Raw genomic sequence first — 11,110 nt, forward strand, 5'->3', positions numbered from 1 at the left:
GGAACCACTCACAGGTTTCAGAAGCGTTAGGGTTTGGCAGAGCAGGCACACAGGCAGTAACCGTCAAACACTTCATCTAAAGAGCCTACTTATCTGTTAGAGCCTGTGTTTGGTTATGCAATTATTGTTACAGGATTGTATAATATTTGTGTGGTGTTTCTCAAGAGTATAAGTCAATATTGTTGGGCCTAAAAAGAGTGTTTTGCTGTGTTAAAAATGAAAAACAAGGACTTTACTTTCTTTACAGGCTACTTTGATGTGAAATTATGCAATGGAGTAAAACACAAAATAGGCTACTTTATATGAATTCAGAATATTGCAAGGGTGGCACACTAATACAAATAATTGTACATGTATACAGGAGTCATACCAACACATTCACCTGTGACCTGTGATGATAGAAGGTCTCTAACCACTGTATATATAAAAGGTATTTCTAAAGATAATGTTTTTTTGAACACATTTTTTTATTGAAGGGTCCGAATTCAGGCTCATGGCTTAAGGTCTCTTATTATTATTTGTTCTCTGGTTTATGGCAAGACTTGCTATATATTACTAATACAAAGCCTTACTCTGTCTTAGGTTGATATACTGTAGTCTTAGTAGGATGCCTCAAATCAGTCTCAAGGTTTTTATTTTATATCATTAAATGACCTTGTTTTTATTGTATGCCATTCAAACAAGGTCATGTTGGCTATGCACATATTTGTGACAATATAGAACAGTCCTTATTTTAAGGGCAGACAATTTATGTTTGAATTTCATTTAGTGTAATCTGGAAGGACTTAAATATGGTGCACCTGTTTTTTGTTTTTTCAAAAATGGCGAATGTGCACGACAAGTGTAATGTTCTTTAAGGCATCAGCTACCAAACCTGGCGCGATGAGACGTGCAGGTGCCGGTCAGCACCACGGACAAAACCTGGACAGAACAAGTGGTTAAGATACAACGTCTGCGTCTCCAGGCTCTGCAAATCATGGTGAGGTCTCAGACAGCTCCACTTATTTAAGAGCAGGTGTGACCAGCTAATAAAACTAAAGATTAAATACACTGAATTGCAAAACATTTCTAATGACATTTATGGTGCGAAAACTTTTCGACTACGCAGCAGTTTTTGCCTAGAATAACAACTTTTTCCCTGAAGCAAAATGTAGCGTATACACGTTGTTCCCAATCCCAACCCTATATTAAGTGTTGTTTCCTCCATGTAGAATGGACGAAACACTGCCTGTATAATAACAGAAATGTCTTATCTATTTTAGCATTCATGCGTTGCAGTGTTCCACGTCATTCAGTCACCTAACTAGATTGTTCCATCAAACGGAATTACCTGCATCACTCAATGAAGTACAATCATTGATTACACCCCCCGTCTCCCTCTCTCCATCCCTCCCTCCCTCCCTCCCTCTCTCCCTCGCACGTTCTCCCTCTCTCGCTCTCTCCTTTCCCGAAGTACTGCAGCGAGGGAGGACTGCATCGCGAAAAAAAAAAAACCTCACTGTCGTGCGCTGGCAATTGCCTCTCATCCTATTTTACAGTCACAAAAAAAGAGATTTTCTTTCCTATTAAACGAAAGCAGAGTCTGATGCAATGGGTAACTACCTGCCCAGTTCTCTCTTCTCGCCATAAATTACGGTAAGAAATGATTACTTTTTCCCTTAAAAAAGATGCTGACTGTGTTTCCGAGTTAAATCGAGTATTTTCAATAAAACTGTTTTATGATCAGCTTCATTAGGACTTACAAGTCGTTTTTTTAGGTTGTTGCCTTATTTTTTATGATATCTATAACTAACATCTAAACTGGGACTACGCCTCATTATTTATTTATAAGTTTGTGAATATTTTGTTAAAAGTTGGCATAGTTTCCAGGCATCTGTTGTTTTTTTTCAGAGGGAGCACTAAACTGAGTCCATATGCCTCCTGCAAAAGTAGAGAAATTGGAATCATTAGGAAAGCAAGCAACATCCAAGCAAGCAAAAAACTGCCCCATATACATTAGGGATGTAGTGGAGTTTAAATTCCAGTTTCTGTACCCTTTTAATTGTAAAATGTAGCATTAAGGGTGACACAAATTCCATAAAATATCTAACTAAGTTAAGCTACAATAATTTTGTCTGTAAGTTAATTTCCTATTTGAAATGTTGTTTGTAACCTTCAGGTGGCAATTTGGGCTAGTATAATCACTGAATGGAGCTCATAGTTTACCCATTTTTTTTTAAATGTACCAGCATGTTTATAGTGAAATCCTTGCCACGAGCAGAGTGTTGAGTTGTTGGCTGTTGACTGTGCATGCTGTAGTGCCATCCAGCCACCAGCCCTGGGGCAGTTAAAGCACTCTGCACTGCCGCCAAGAAGAGGAAAGGATGCGGGAGCAGGCAACTGACTCATCCGTGAATTGCACCTCAAGAGGCAGTGAGCGATTGATAAGCACACAACCGTTGAACTGGAAATCCGTGGCAAAGTGCTTTGTTTGCACTCTGAAGGCTGCTGTAGTAGTCCTGCTGGGTTAACACGGACGGAGGCCATCAATGAAAAGTGTAAGCAGTGATTGCAGGTTGCAGAATTCATTCCTGGTGCCCACTTCTTATCGTCGTTTTTTTTTTTGCCACGATAAACAAGAATCTCATTGTAATTCAAAATGCTCCTCATCTGCATCCAATAATATTTCCATCTCAAGCGCCCACATTTGTTAGTTCTCCTAAAGTTTAGGCAGCACAGGCTTTTTTAAGAGGAGGACATTTTCTCTCCCAGTGATTCACAGTTGACAGGAAGAAAGGACTCAATGTACTGAGCCAGTGACAATGTAGCAGATATGAGAGCTTTACCAAACTGTCTGCATATTTTAGTGTTGTTATTTAAGTGTGCAGGCATAATGAGAAATACCAGATAATAGTCATTATTATAGGGGCAAGCTAAACCCAAAAACATAGTTTACATCACACCGAAAAACCCTTGCCATCCTCATGTCTGCCAGAATTTGTGAGGTGTACATTTACTGGTGATTTCTTAGCATTTGGTCAAACCGTTTTATGTGATGCACACTAGTTGTGTATATTTGTGCATTACATAAAACGTTTTGACCAAATGCTAAGAAATCACCGGTAAATGTGCTGCATCTTGCATGCCTGGCCGGCCTCATCGTGTTATTGCGTCACTGCAACCCCAAGTGTAAGATCTGCACCAGACTGTGGTGGTGGCACATTATGTTTTTATCTGCTATGTAAGCACTATATTGTGTCAGCAGTGAGGTCTGTCAAGGCAGGGAGACCATGTTTGCCAAGAAGATCAGCCTGATGCTAAAAAGCAGAAAAGACGACACCATTTTCTCTTTATGAATCTTGAGGGTGGGATGGGACAGCTTTTCACCAAAATGTGTTTTCTTTCAGTCTGTGCAAATGTACAGATGAACACTTAAAAAAGATACAGTCCTTCTTATCCAGAGTATATGGCCTTTATTATTTTCATTTAAGTATTGAGACAAAATTAATACAAACATAGGGGAAATCCTCTCTCATTGGCCAGGATGGGCACATAAGTGATTGAAACTAATACTAGCTTGGTAAGAGAGGCAGTCATCATCTTCCTACAGCTGATTTGTGAATCTGTATGATGTAACATTAGCATAACTTGCAGTCAGCTCTGCTTTTAAATTCAATCGTGGGGGGGCCAGCACTGGCTCTTTGTGAGAGGTGAAAGGTTTAGGTTCTTTGAAAATATATATTTTCTTATCATTTTATTCCGTCCATTTTATTCCTCTTTAGACGTTCTTTTGCCAAGCCTCCATTTATTCCCTCATTAATACTTTTGATACCCCCTCCACCTCTCCCTCGTCCTCCCCCCCCACTCAGTCAGTAATGGCATCAGTGCTTGATGAAATCTCCTAACCGAAGATGTCCCAGGCTGGCTGTGCCTCTGCCTTCCAGATGAGGTCATGGGCTCACCGTTTTGATTGGATTACATGCGGCTCTGCCCACTTAGAGATTGGACCTGCTCCTTCTGATGCTAATAGAACAAACCGGCCACCAAGACACTGTGCCAGGCATGTCTCTGAAAGGGCAGGACACTGACAAGTCAAACCTGACGGAGATGGAAAGTGTTTGAGGTTCCGAGCTAAGAAAGTCTCAAATGGGTTCAATGTACATGACATTTAAAAATTGGCATAGGGAAGAAAATTGCCATTTTATATCACAAGTAATAATTGTTAAAAATAAAACTAAATAGGAAGCCCTCAGCTGTGCTCATTATTTGTTATTATATCTTTGTTTGGTACTGTGAAAGGGCCAATGTCTGGACTGGTGGATTGCAACCAACCAGAAAGGCACTATGGATTATCCATACGTTTCTTGCAAAAAAAGAAAATGTGTTTCTGGTCAAGCAACCTTAAATTACATGACCTGAATTTATTGTGTACTTATTATTCCAACAAGTAGCCCATACCCTTCTCATTGATGACTGTTGGACTCAAGGTGAATCAGCACAAAAAATGACACCCATCCTTTTGACAAATCTATTGCCTTAGGGATGCCCTTTCTGCTTTTTTTGACAGTTCTTCAGACTAAGGGTGTCATGCAAATCTTATGTAGTGTGATTATTCAAAACGTTTCTTTCAAAATGCTCATTAGCAGCTTATACTGTGCCAAATGTTGGCTAATGAGTTATGATAAGCAATGAAGAGGTGTGTTAAAATGTACTGAGTTGGTCAAGCACACACTTTACATTTAAAAAGATTCTCAAATCAAATGTACTTGCTTTTACTTGGATGGTGCAAAACTCTTTTGTAACTCTATTCCCTTTAGTGGACTTTTTGTTCATGCATGGGGAAATTTGGGGCCAAGTGATACTTGACCTAGTGTTTTTTTAGTATTCTAAAGAGGTTTAAGGAAAGTAAGGCCGCTATCCATCATGCAGACAGGGGTGTTAGCAGAGCAAGGCTTATTTTCAGCCATCCTCCTGTGGTTCACAGCAACATACACACACTTCATCAAATCATTTTATTCTCTGCCCTGCAGGACAATGTATGGCTGCAGCTTCTTTATGTTACAATACATATTCCACATCAACATGTTGTTTTTTTTATCAATAGAAACATAAAATCAAATGTTAGGAGAGTTTGGTTACTTTGAAGGTCAGTATTGATCGTGTAAATTGGACATAGGTAATGACTTAAAGATTATATATCTACAACTATGAATTTACAACTAGATGTTTTGTCACTATTTGGGAGTAGACAGTAAGTTGGAAAGGAGTGCTTTTGCAAATGAACAGATGATGATAAATGTAAAAAAGAAAATTTCCTGACTAACAGGCATCAATGTAAACACGAGATTCTGAGGAGAAGCAAACATTAAAGGAGATGCAAGAGGAAAGAAATGGTTCAGAGACAGCAACACGGAGATTAGTCTGTTTGGGAGAGTTTACCCACTTTGATTGTGATTGCTCACGTTGCCTTCGCTGTCTGCGCTGTCGGGGTCTTGTCAGCTGCGGTCAGGTGCAGGTTGGACGCTGTGTGCCCGGGTGTCGTCTGAGTTTCATCACCAGTGACAGCCAGCTCACTATACACTCCATTGATTATCTGACAGACAGGATGTATCCCCTTTTTGCCGGTGTGTGTAAGCCCACTTGCTAGCTTTAGATGAAAATGATGTGTGATAGCCAACGTGACCTGATCCCAAAATGATAAATAGCCTCATTTCATGTCTACGTAGGCATTGAAATGAATTTTATTTGAAGATGCAGTCAATAGAAAATAATTGTTTTGAGAATTGTTGTTATTGTATGACTCATGCAGGATATCAATCGACTGCACTGGATATTATTATACAGGAACAAAACAAATCTCTCGTATTTTAACCCTTTGTAATTTGTGGTAATGAATCATCTTAAGGACAATGTCTGAGGCAGCACAGGTGTCAACAGAGGTATTAAAAATTACCAGTCAGTGTGTAAAGGAGTGCGCGCTCAGAAGCACATAAGTCATCCAATAAGCCAAAAAGGATTAGGAGAGTCACCTTGAATCAGCAGTGTCATTTTACCCAGTAAAATTGCATTATGGGAGCTGGAGCTGGCTCTGTGATTTGTGTCCCCCTGACAAGGCTTCAGTGTTCATTAGAGGCGGTGGTGAGCAGCTCCTAGACACACGGGAACCACACACACACACACACACACACACACACACACACACACACACACACACACACACACACACACACACACACACACACACACACACACACACACACACACACACACACACACACACACACACACGCGCACACGCACACGCACACGCACACGCACACGCACACGCACACGCACACACACACTGGACAGCTCGGACCATCACCACCCTTCTCCTAAGTATGCATTCTTATCTTGAGATGTTAAATAAAACATGAGTAATTTCAGAGTTCTATCATTTAAATGACTAAATCTCACAATCACGTTTGTTTTAATAATGGCTGTGCCTTTGAGTCGTGACATGTTATAGAATAAGTCTCCCAAGTGAGCCTGTGGAGGCAAGTGATGATGAATTGTGAATCACAGTTTGAACACTGACATGAAATCATGTTACATCATTCACACTCTTATGCTGGGGTCTCCCTCCCATCGGCACAGGCCTGGTTTGATGGGAAAGGGCTTCCCCATCGTGCACACATACTGTTTGTGAATTGCATGGGTGTTTTCTAACGTGTCCTTTTTGCAAGTATGCATTACCTATTTTATGTGTTATAGAAACCTGACTGTACAAAAACAGGGGCCTTAGAGAACAGCTGTGTGTGTACAATGTGCATGTGTCTGATTGTGTATTTACCTACAGTACGTATCCACTCACGACCATTTCTCCTTTCTTTGAAAGGATTAAATATGACAGTGCCGTTCTGGTTGGCTCGCCACTCTCATTATAATAGACCAGCTCTTCATTGGGGGCAAATTGATTTCTGGCACAGCCTTGTTTATTAGCCTCTGTTTCTCAGAGCTGATCATGAGTCAGCAGATTCAGCATCTCTGTTTAAAATGCTCATCCCTTTAAGTCCAACTTATAAAATATAGAAAAGGGAGAGCGACCCTGGAAATGTAATATTCATTTTGAATAAAAACTGAAGGCTCTTCAGCCAATGCTTTTTTTCCACACATCACTCGTAATGATTAAACGGCCTGGGAGATGGTGAGGGACTGATTAAAGAGGGGAGTGCTGTCAGTGGGGTGTCACCTGTTAGACTGGAATAGTTATGAAAGGGAGACATGAGTTACAAGCACTATCTGATAAACATCTCCCTCTTTTCTCTCTTCTCTGTCCTTCCTCCTGTTTGCTTTCTCTATTTTTTATCTGTCTGTCTCTTGCCTCATCTCTCTCAGCCTGGCCGATGACTGCCACAGCCATTGTGGGTTATCTCCTGTGGTGACTGCGGACTCAAGAGTTTTTTTCCCGGCTGCATCTCAACACCCGCTGATCTCACCGTTCCAGCAAATTCCCCCGCCAGCGTAAACTCACCCCTCTTCCCTCCTTATTCTACTTCTAAGTATCCCTTGAACCCCGTGCAGACCTGCTGGTGGAGCCAGAATGGAGGAAACTTACAATAACAGGACTTCCCTGTCCAAGGGGGCCAAGGACATTGTCAAGGAGGCCAAGCGGCATGCAAAAAAGAAAGTCAACAAGGTGGTGGACCGCGCCACAGACGGGTACTCGTCCCACCACAACTACAGCCGATTCGAGGACGACGAGGACGAAGATGAGGATTTCTACCAGAACCCGCCGAGACAGGGCGGAGAGGGCAACCATGACAACGAGGAGGGCTCCAGCGATGCTACAGAGGGCCACGATGACGAGGATGAGATCTATGAGGGCGAGTACCAGGGAATCCCCTCGGATAGGAAGCAGAAGGAGGGCCAGGTGGCACTGGGACAACCCATGTCTGACGCCTCAAGGGACCGCAAGGGTCTGGAGGAGGAGAGGCAGGCGGATGAGGAGGAGCTGGCCCAACAATACGAGCTGATCATCCAGGAGTGTGGCCACGGGAGGTTCCAGTGGCAGCTGTTCCTGGTGCTCGGGCTGGCGCTCATGTCAGACGGGGTGGAGGTGTTCGTGGTGGGCTTTGTGCTGCCCAGCGCAGAGACAGACATGTGTGCGCCCAACTCCAGCTCGGGATGGCTAGGTAAGGGACCCTGTGTGTGTGTGTGTGTGTGTGTGTGTGTGTGTGTGTGTGTGTGTGTGTGTGTGTGTGTGTGTGTGTGTGTGTGTGTGTGTGTGTGTGTGTGTGTGTGTGTGTGTGTGTGTGTGTGTGTGTGTGTGTGTGTGTGTGTGTGTGTGTGTGTGTGTGTGTGTGTGTGTGTGTGTGTGTGTGTGTGTGTGTGTGTGTGTGTGTGTGTGTGTGTGTGTGTGTGTGTGTGTGTGTGTGTGTGTGTGTGTGTGTGTGTGTGTGCGTGTGTGTGTGTGTGTGTTTGTTTGAGTATTAGTGAATGTGCTAACACACTGAAAAAACTGAAACGTGAACTTTAATTAAATGTGTTTTGTCAACAGATTTTACATAACTTTATAATCCAATCCAATCTAATCCAACTTGATATACTCTCAATATTACAATTATAAGGTTAGTTGAAAGCAATAATAATAAGTAAAAGAAAATTAGGTTCAACTTAATATTATTGCTTTAAACTAACCTCATACAGTAATGTGACATTTGTAGACATAATACATTTAATTAAAGAATACTTATCAGTTTTTCCAGTGGCGGAAATGTCACTTTAATATCAATCTTAGATAGAAGGATACTATCTGTATAAATGTTTGCACTTTGCTGCTGGCCTGGTGTGTTTTCTGTGTCTCAGTGCTGAACAGCATGCTGGGCACAGCTTGCTATCCGTTGCTCCCCACAGTATTAACTGTTACACTCTTGTGCCAAATTTATAATAGAAAATCGTTACTAACTGGAATTGAAATTGTCCGGGAAGTCTATAATGTAAAGACACTGTCCAGTCGTATTATAGTTCATGTAGAATGATTAATTTTGCCACTTTATTCCCTATAAGTCACATATTTGATGCACTTATTTTAACTTTCAGCTTAGTGAAACACAGACTGAATCAATATAGTACACCTTTAAAGAGCCTGTGACAGCATCCCAACAACTGTTGTGCAATGAAATATTGGGCTACTAGTCATCTCGAACCGTCAGTTTAAAAAAGAAAAAGCGATACCGTTCCGATAAATATCAATAATTTCGAACATCGCGGGAAAATTCCTTCGACTCATTCTGAAGTTTTGGGGGAAGCCGGAAAAGACGTAAATGCGGGAACGCTTCACTGTGCAGCGAGAGAGCCAAACACGGACAAAGTGTGTTGTCATGCGTAGAAATGGTGAATTACTGAGTTTAAGCACGTTAATAACGTTTTAATGAAGTTGACTACAGTATATTCATATTTGTCAGTGCTTTCATGTCAATTCGGCGAACATAAACATAAATGATCGTAGTGAAGATGATGATTAAATTAGGATTAAAAATCGGTAGTGAGAGCTGCTGAATTTCCTCCCGTCGGATGTGATATAAAAACAAATCGATTATTTTTGTAGTTGTAAACTCAAGTGGATGAAACTACATTTATTGGTGCTTTCATGTCAATTCGGCGAACATATGATACATTCAATGATCGTGAGGATGATGATTTAAAAATCGTTTGTTTGAGCCGGTCTGCATTTCCTGATGAGAAAAGAAACCGATGCTTTTTGTAGTTGTAGTAGTAGTACACCAAAATGGATTAAACGTGTGTTTTTTTTTTACCACAATGTTGGGGAAATTAATGGATAAAATGCAAGGATTGTTATTATTATTCCCACTCCGATCGGGACACTAGGTCCACCGTTTCCCCGCAGCGAGGCTCCCCCCGTTGACAGTTTACGTGGGCTGGGCTGGGTGCAGTGGCGGACTGGCCATCGGGACGAATCCCGATGGGCCGGTACCGAAGTGGGCCGGTCGGATAAGTCACTAGCACATCCCCCACTCCCCCCATTGACAATTTACTAGTGGTACCGAAGTGGGCCGGTCGAGAGTCCCGGGATGATTTTTAGTCCCAGTCCACCACTGGCTACATGACTGTATGATCGCCCATATTGACGCACCTAATTCCTAAACTTCGAACAAACCGATCCTTCAGCCTCATATGAGCTCTCAGACACGTTCAAAATTAAACTGTTTTCGCTGTCTGAGCTTGCTGCTGTGTGCGCCATCGTGCGTTTACATCAGGTGCAGATGCTGGGATCCTGAACGGTGCAGCTGGAGCGCTGTGCCCGCAATGACGTCACACATAATTTGGCGGGACTTGAAGAATCCCCGAGAAGATCCAGAAAATGGTCAACATTGAAGGCCAGATTAATGGTTATCAAAGTACAAATATCCAAAATCAGTTAAGTAACGGTTTTCAAAGGGACAATATTTACTCAAATTGATGGGTTTGGATGATGGGGGAAACTCGTGTCACAGGCTCTTTAAGTAACTAATCGATCCCCATGCTCTTAAGAGTGTCACATGATTTTAAGTGCTTGGTTCGAATCAATTCATCTCAAAGAAACAACGAGTAAGTGGACATTTTCTAAGAGAGTGGCAACACAAACTACATCAATGTATAATATATGTTTTCGAACAGGAGTTCGTTGTTGTGGTGGTCTGGCCTCCTGCAATTGGCTTTAAGTGGCTCCTTACACTTTATATGTACATAAACACATTAAAATCATGGCTTGAATTTGGGTAATGCGTGTGACTTGGACTAATAGAAGGATCCCACTACATTCTGTGGAATATTGCTTATCCTAAAAGATAAGATACTTACGCGTGTTCACTCTTTAAATTGTGTTTCACATGGGTGAGAAGATTCGGTCCACTGGTCTCCATGTCCGGATTAGGAGGGGAGCGAGTATTTCCTGTGTGTTGAGCAGAAGTCCCAGCAGTCCCTATGGCTGCAGGTGTGTAATCCATCACCACAGAGCTGTGTGCAGGCAGGGGCTGACTCACGGTGTCAGTACCAGAGTGGCGAAGACATTAATTCAGGCACAAAGCCCTTAGATAGTAACTGCCACAGTGAGACATGACAATATATCAACGGCACCGCAACATCTGAT

The 11,110-nt window shown here is 42.0% G+C and overlaps 1 protein-coding gene across 2 annotated transcripts; it reads left to right on the top strand.

Annotated features, from left to right (window-relative positions):
- The first annotated feature begins 888 nt into the window (after window positions 1–888).
- LOC307043561 (synaptic vesicle glycoprotein 2C-like) lies at window positions 889–9,253 on the top strand. Of its 2 annotated transcripts, none has more exons than XM_079688076.1 (2): window positions 889–979; window positions 7,357–9,253. In XM_079688076.1, exon 2 carries the CDS (start codon window positions 7,562–7,564, stop codon window positions 8,495–8,497), a length of 936 nt encoding a protein of 311 aa, XP_079544202.1. In that variant the 5' UTR covers window positions 889–979; window positions 7,357–7,561; the 3' UTR covers window positions 8,498–9,253. The 2 variants fall into 2 exon arrangements, with proteins under 2 accessions (XP_079544202.1, XP_079544201.1); XM_079688075.1 differs by lacking the exon at window positions 889–979 and adding an exon at window positions 1,495–1,635.
- Window positions 9,254–11,110: the final 1,857 nt, after the last annotated feature.

The sequence above is a fragment of the Notothenia rossii genome (assembly GCF_949606895.1).
Source record: "Notothenia rossii genome assembly, chromosome: 6".
NCBI classification, from domain to species: Eukaryota; Metazoa; Chordata; class Actinopteri; order Perciformes; family Nototheniidae; genus Notothenia; species Notothenia rossii.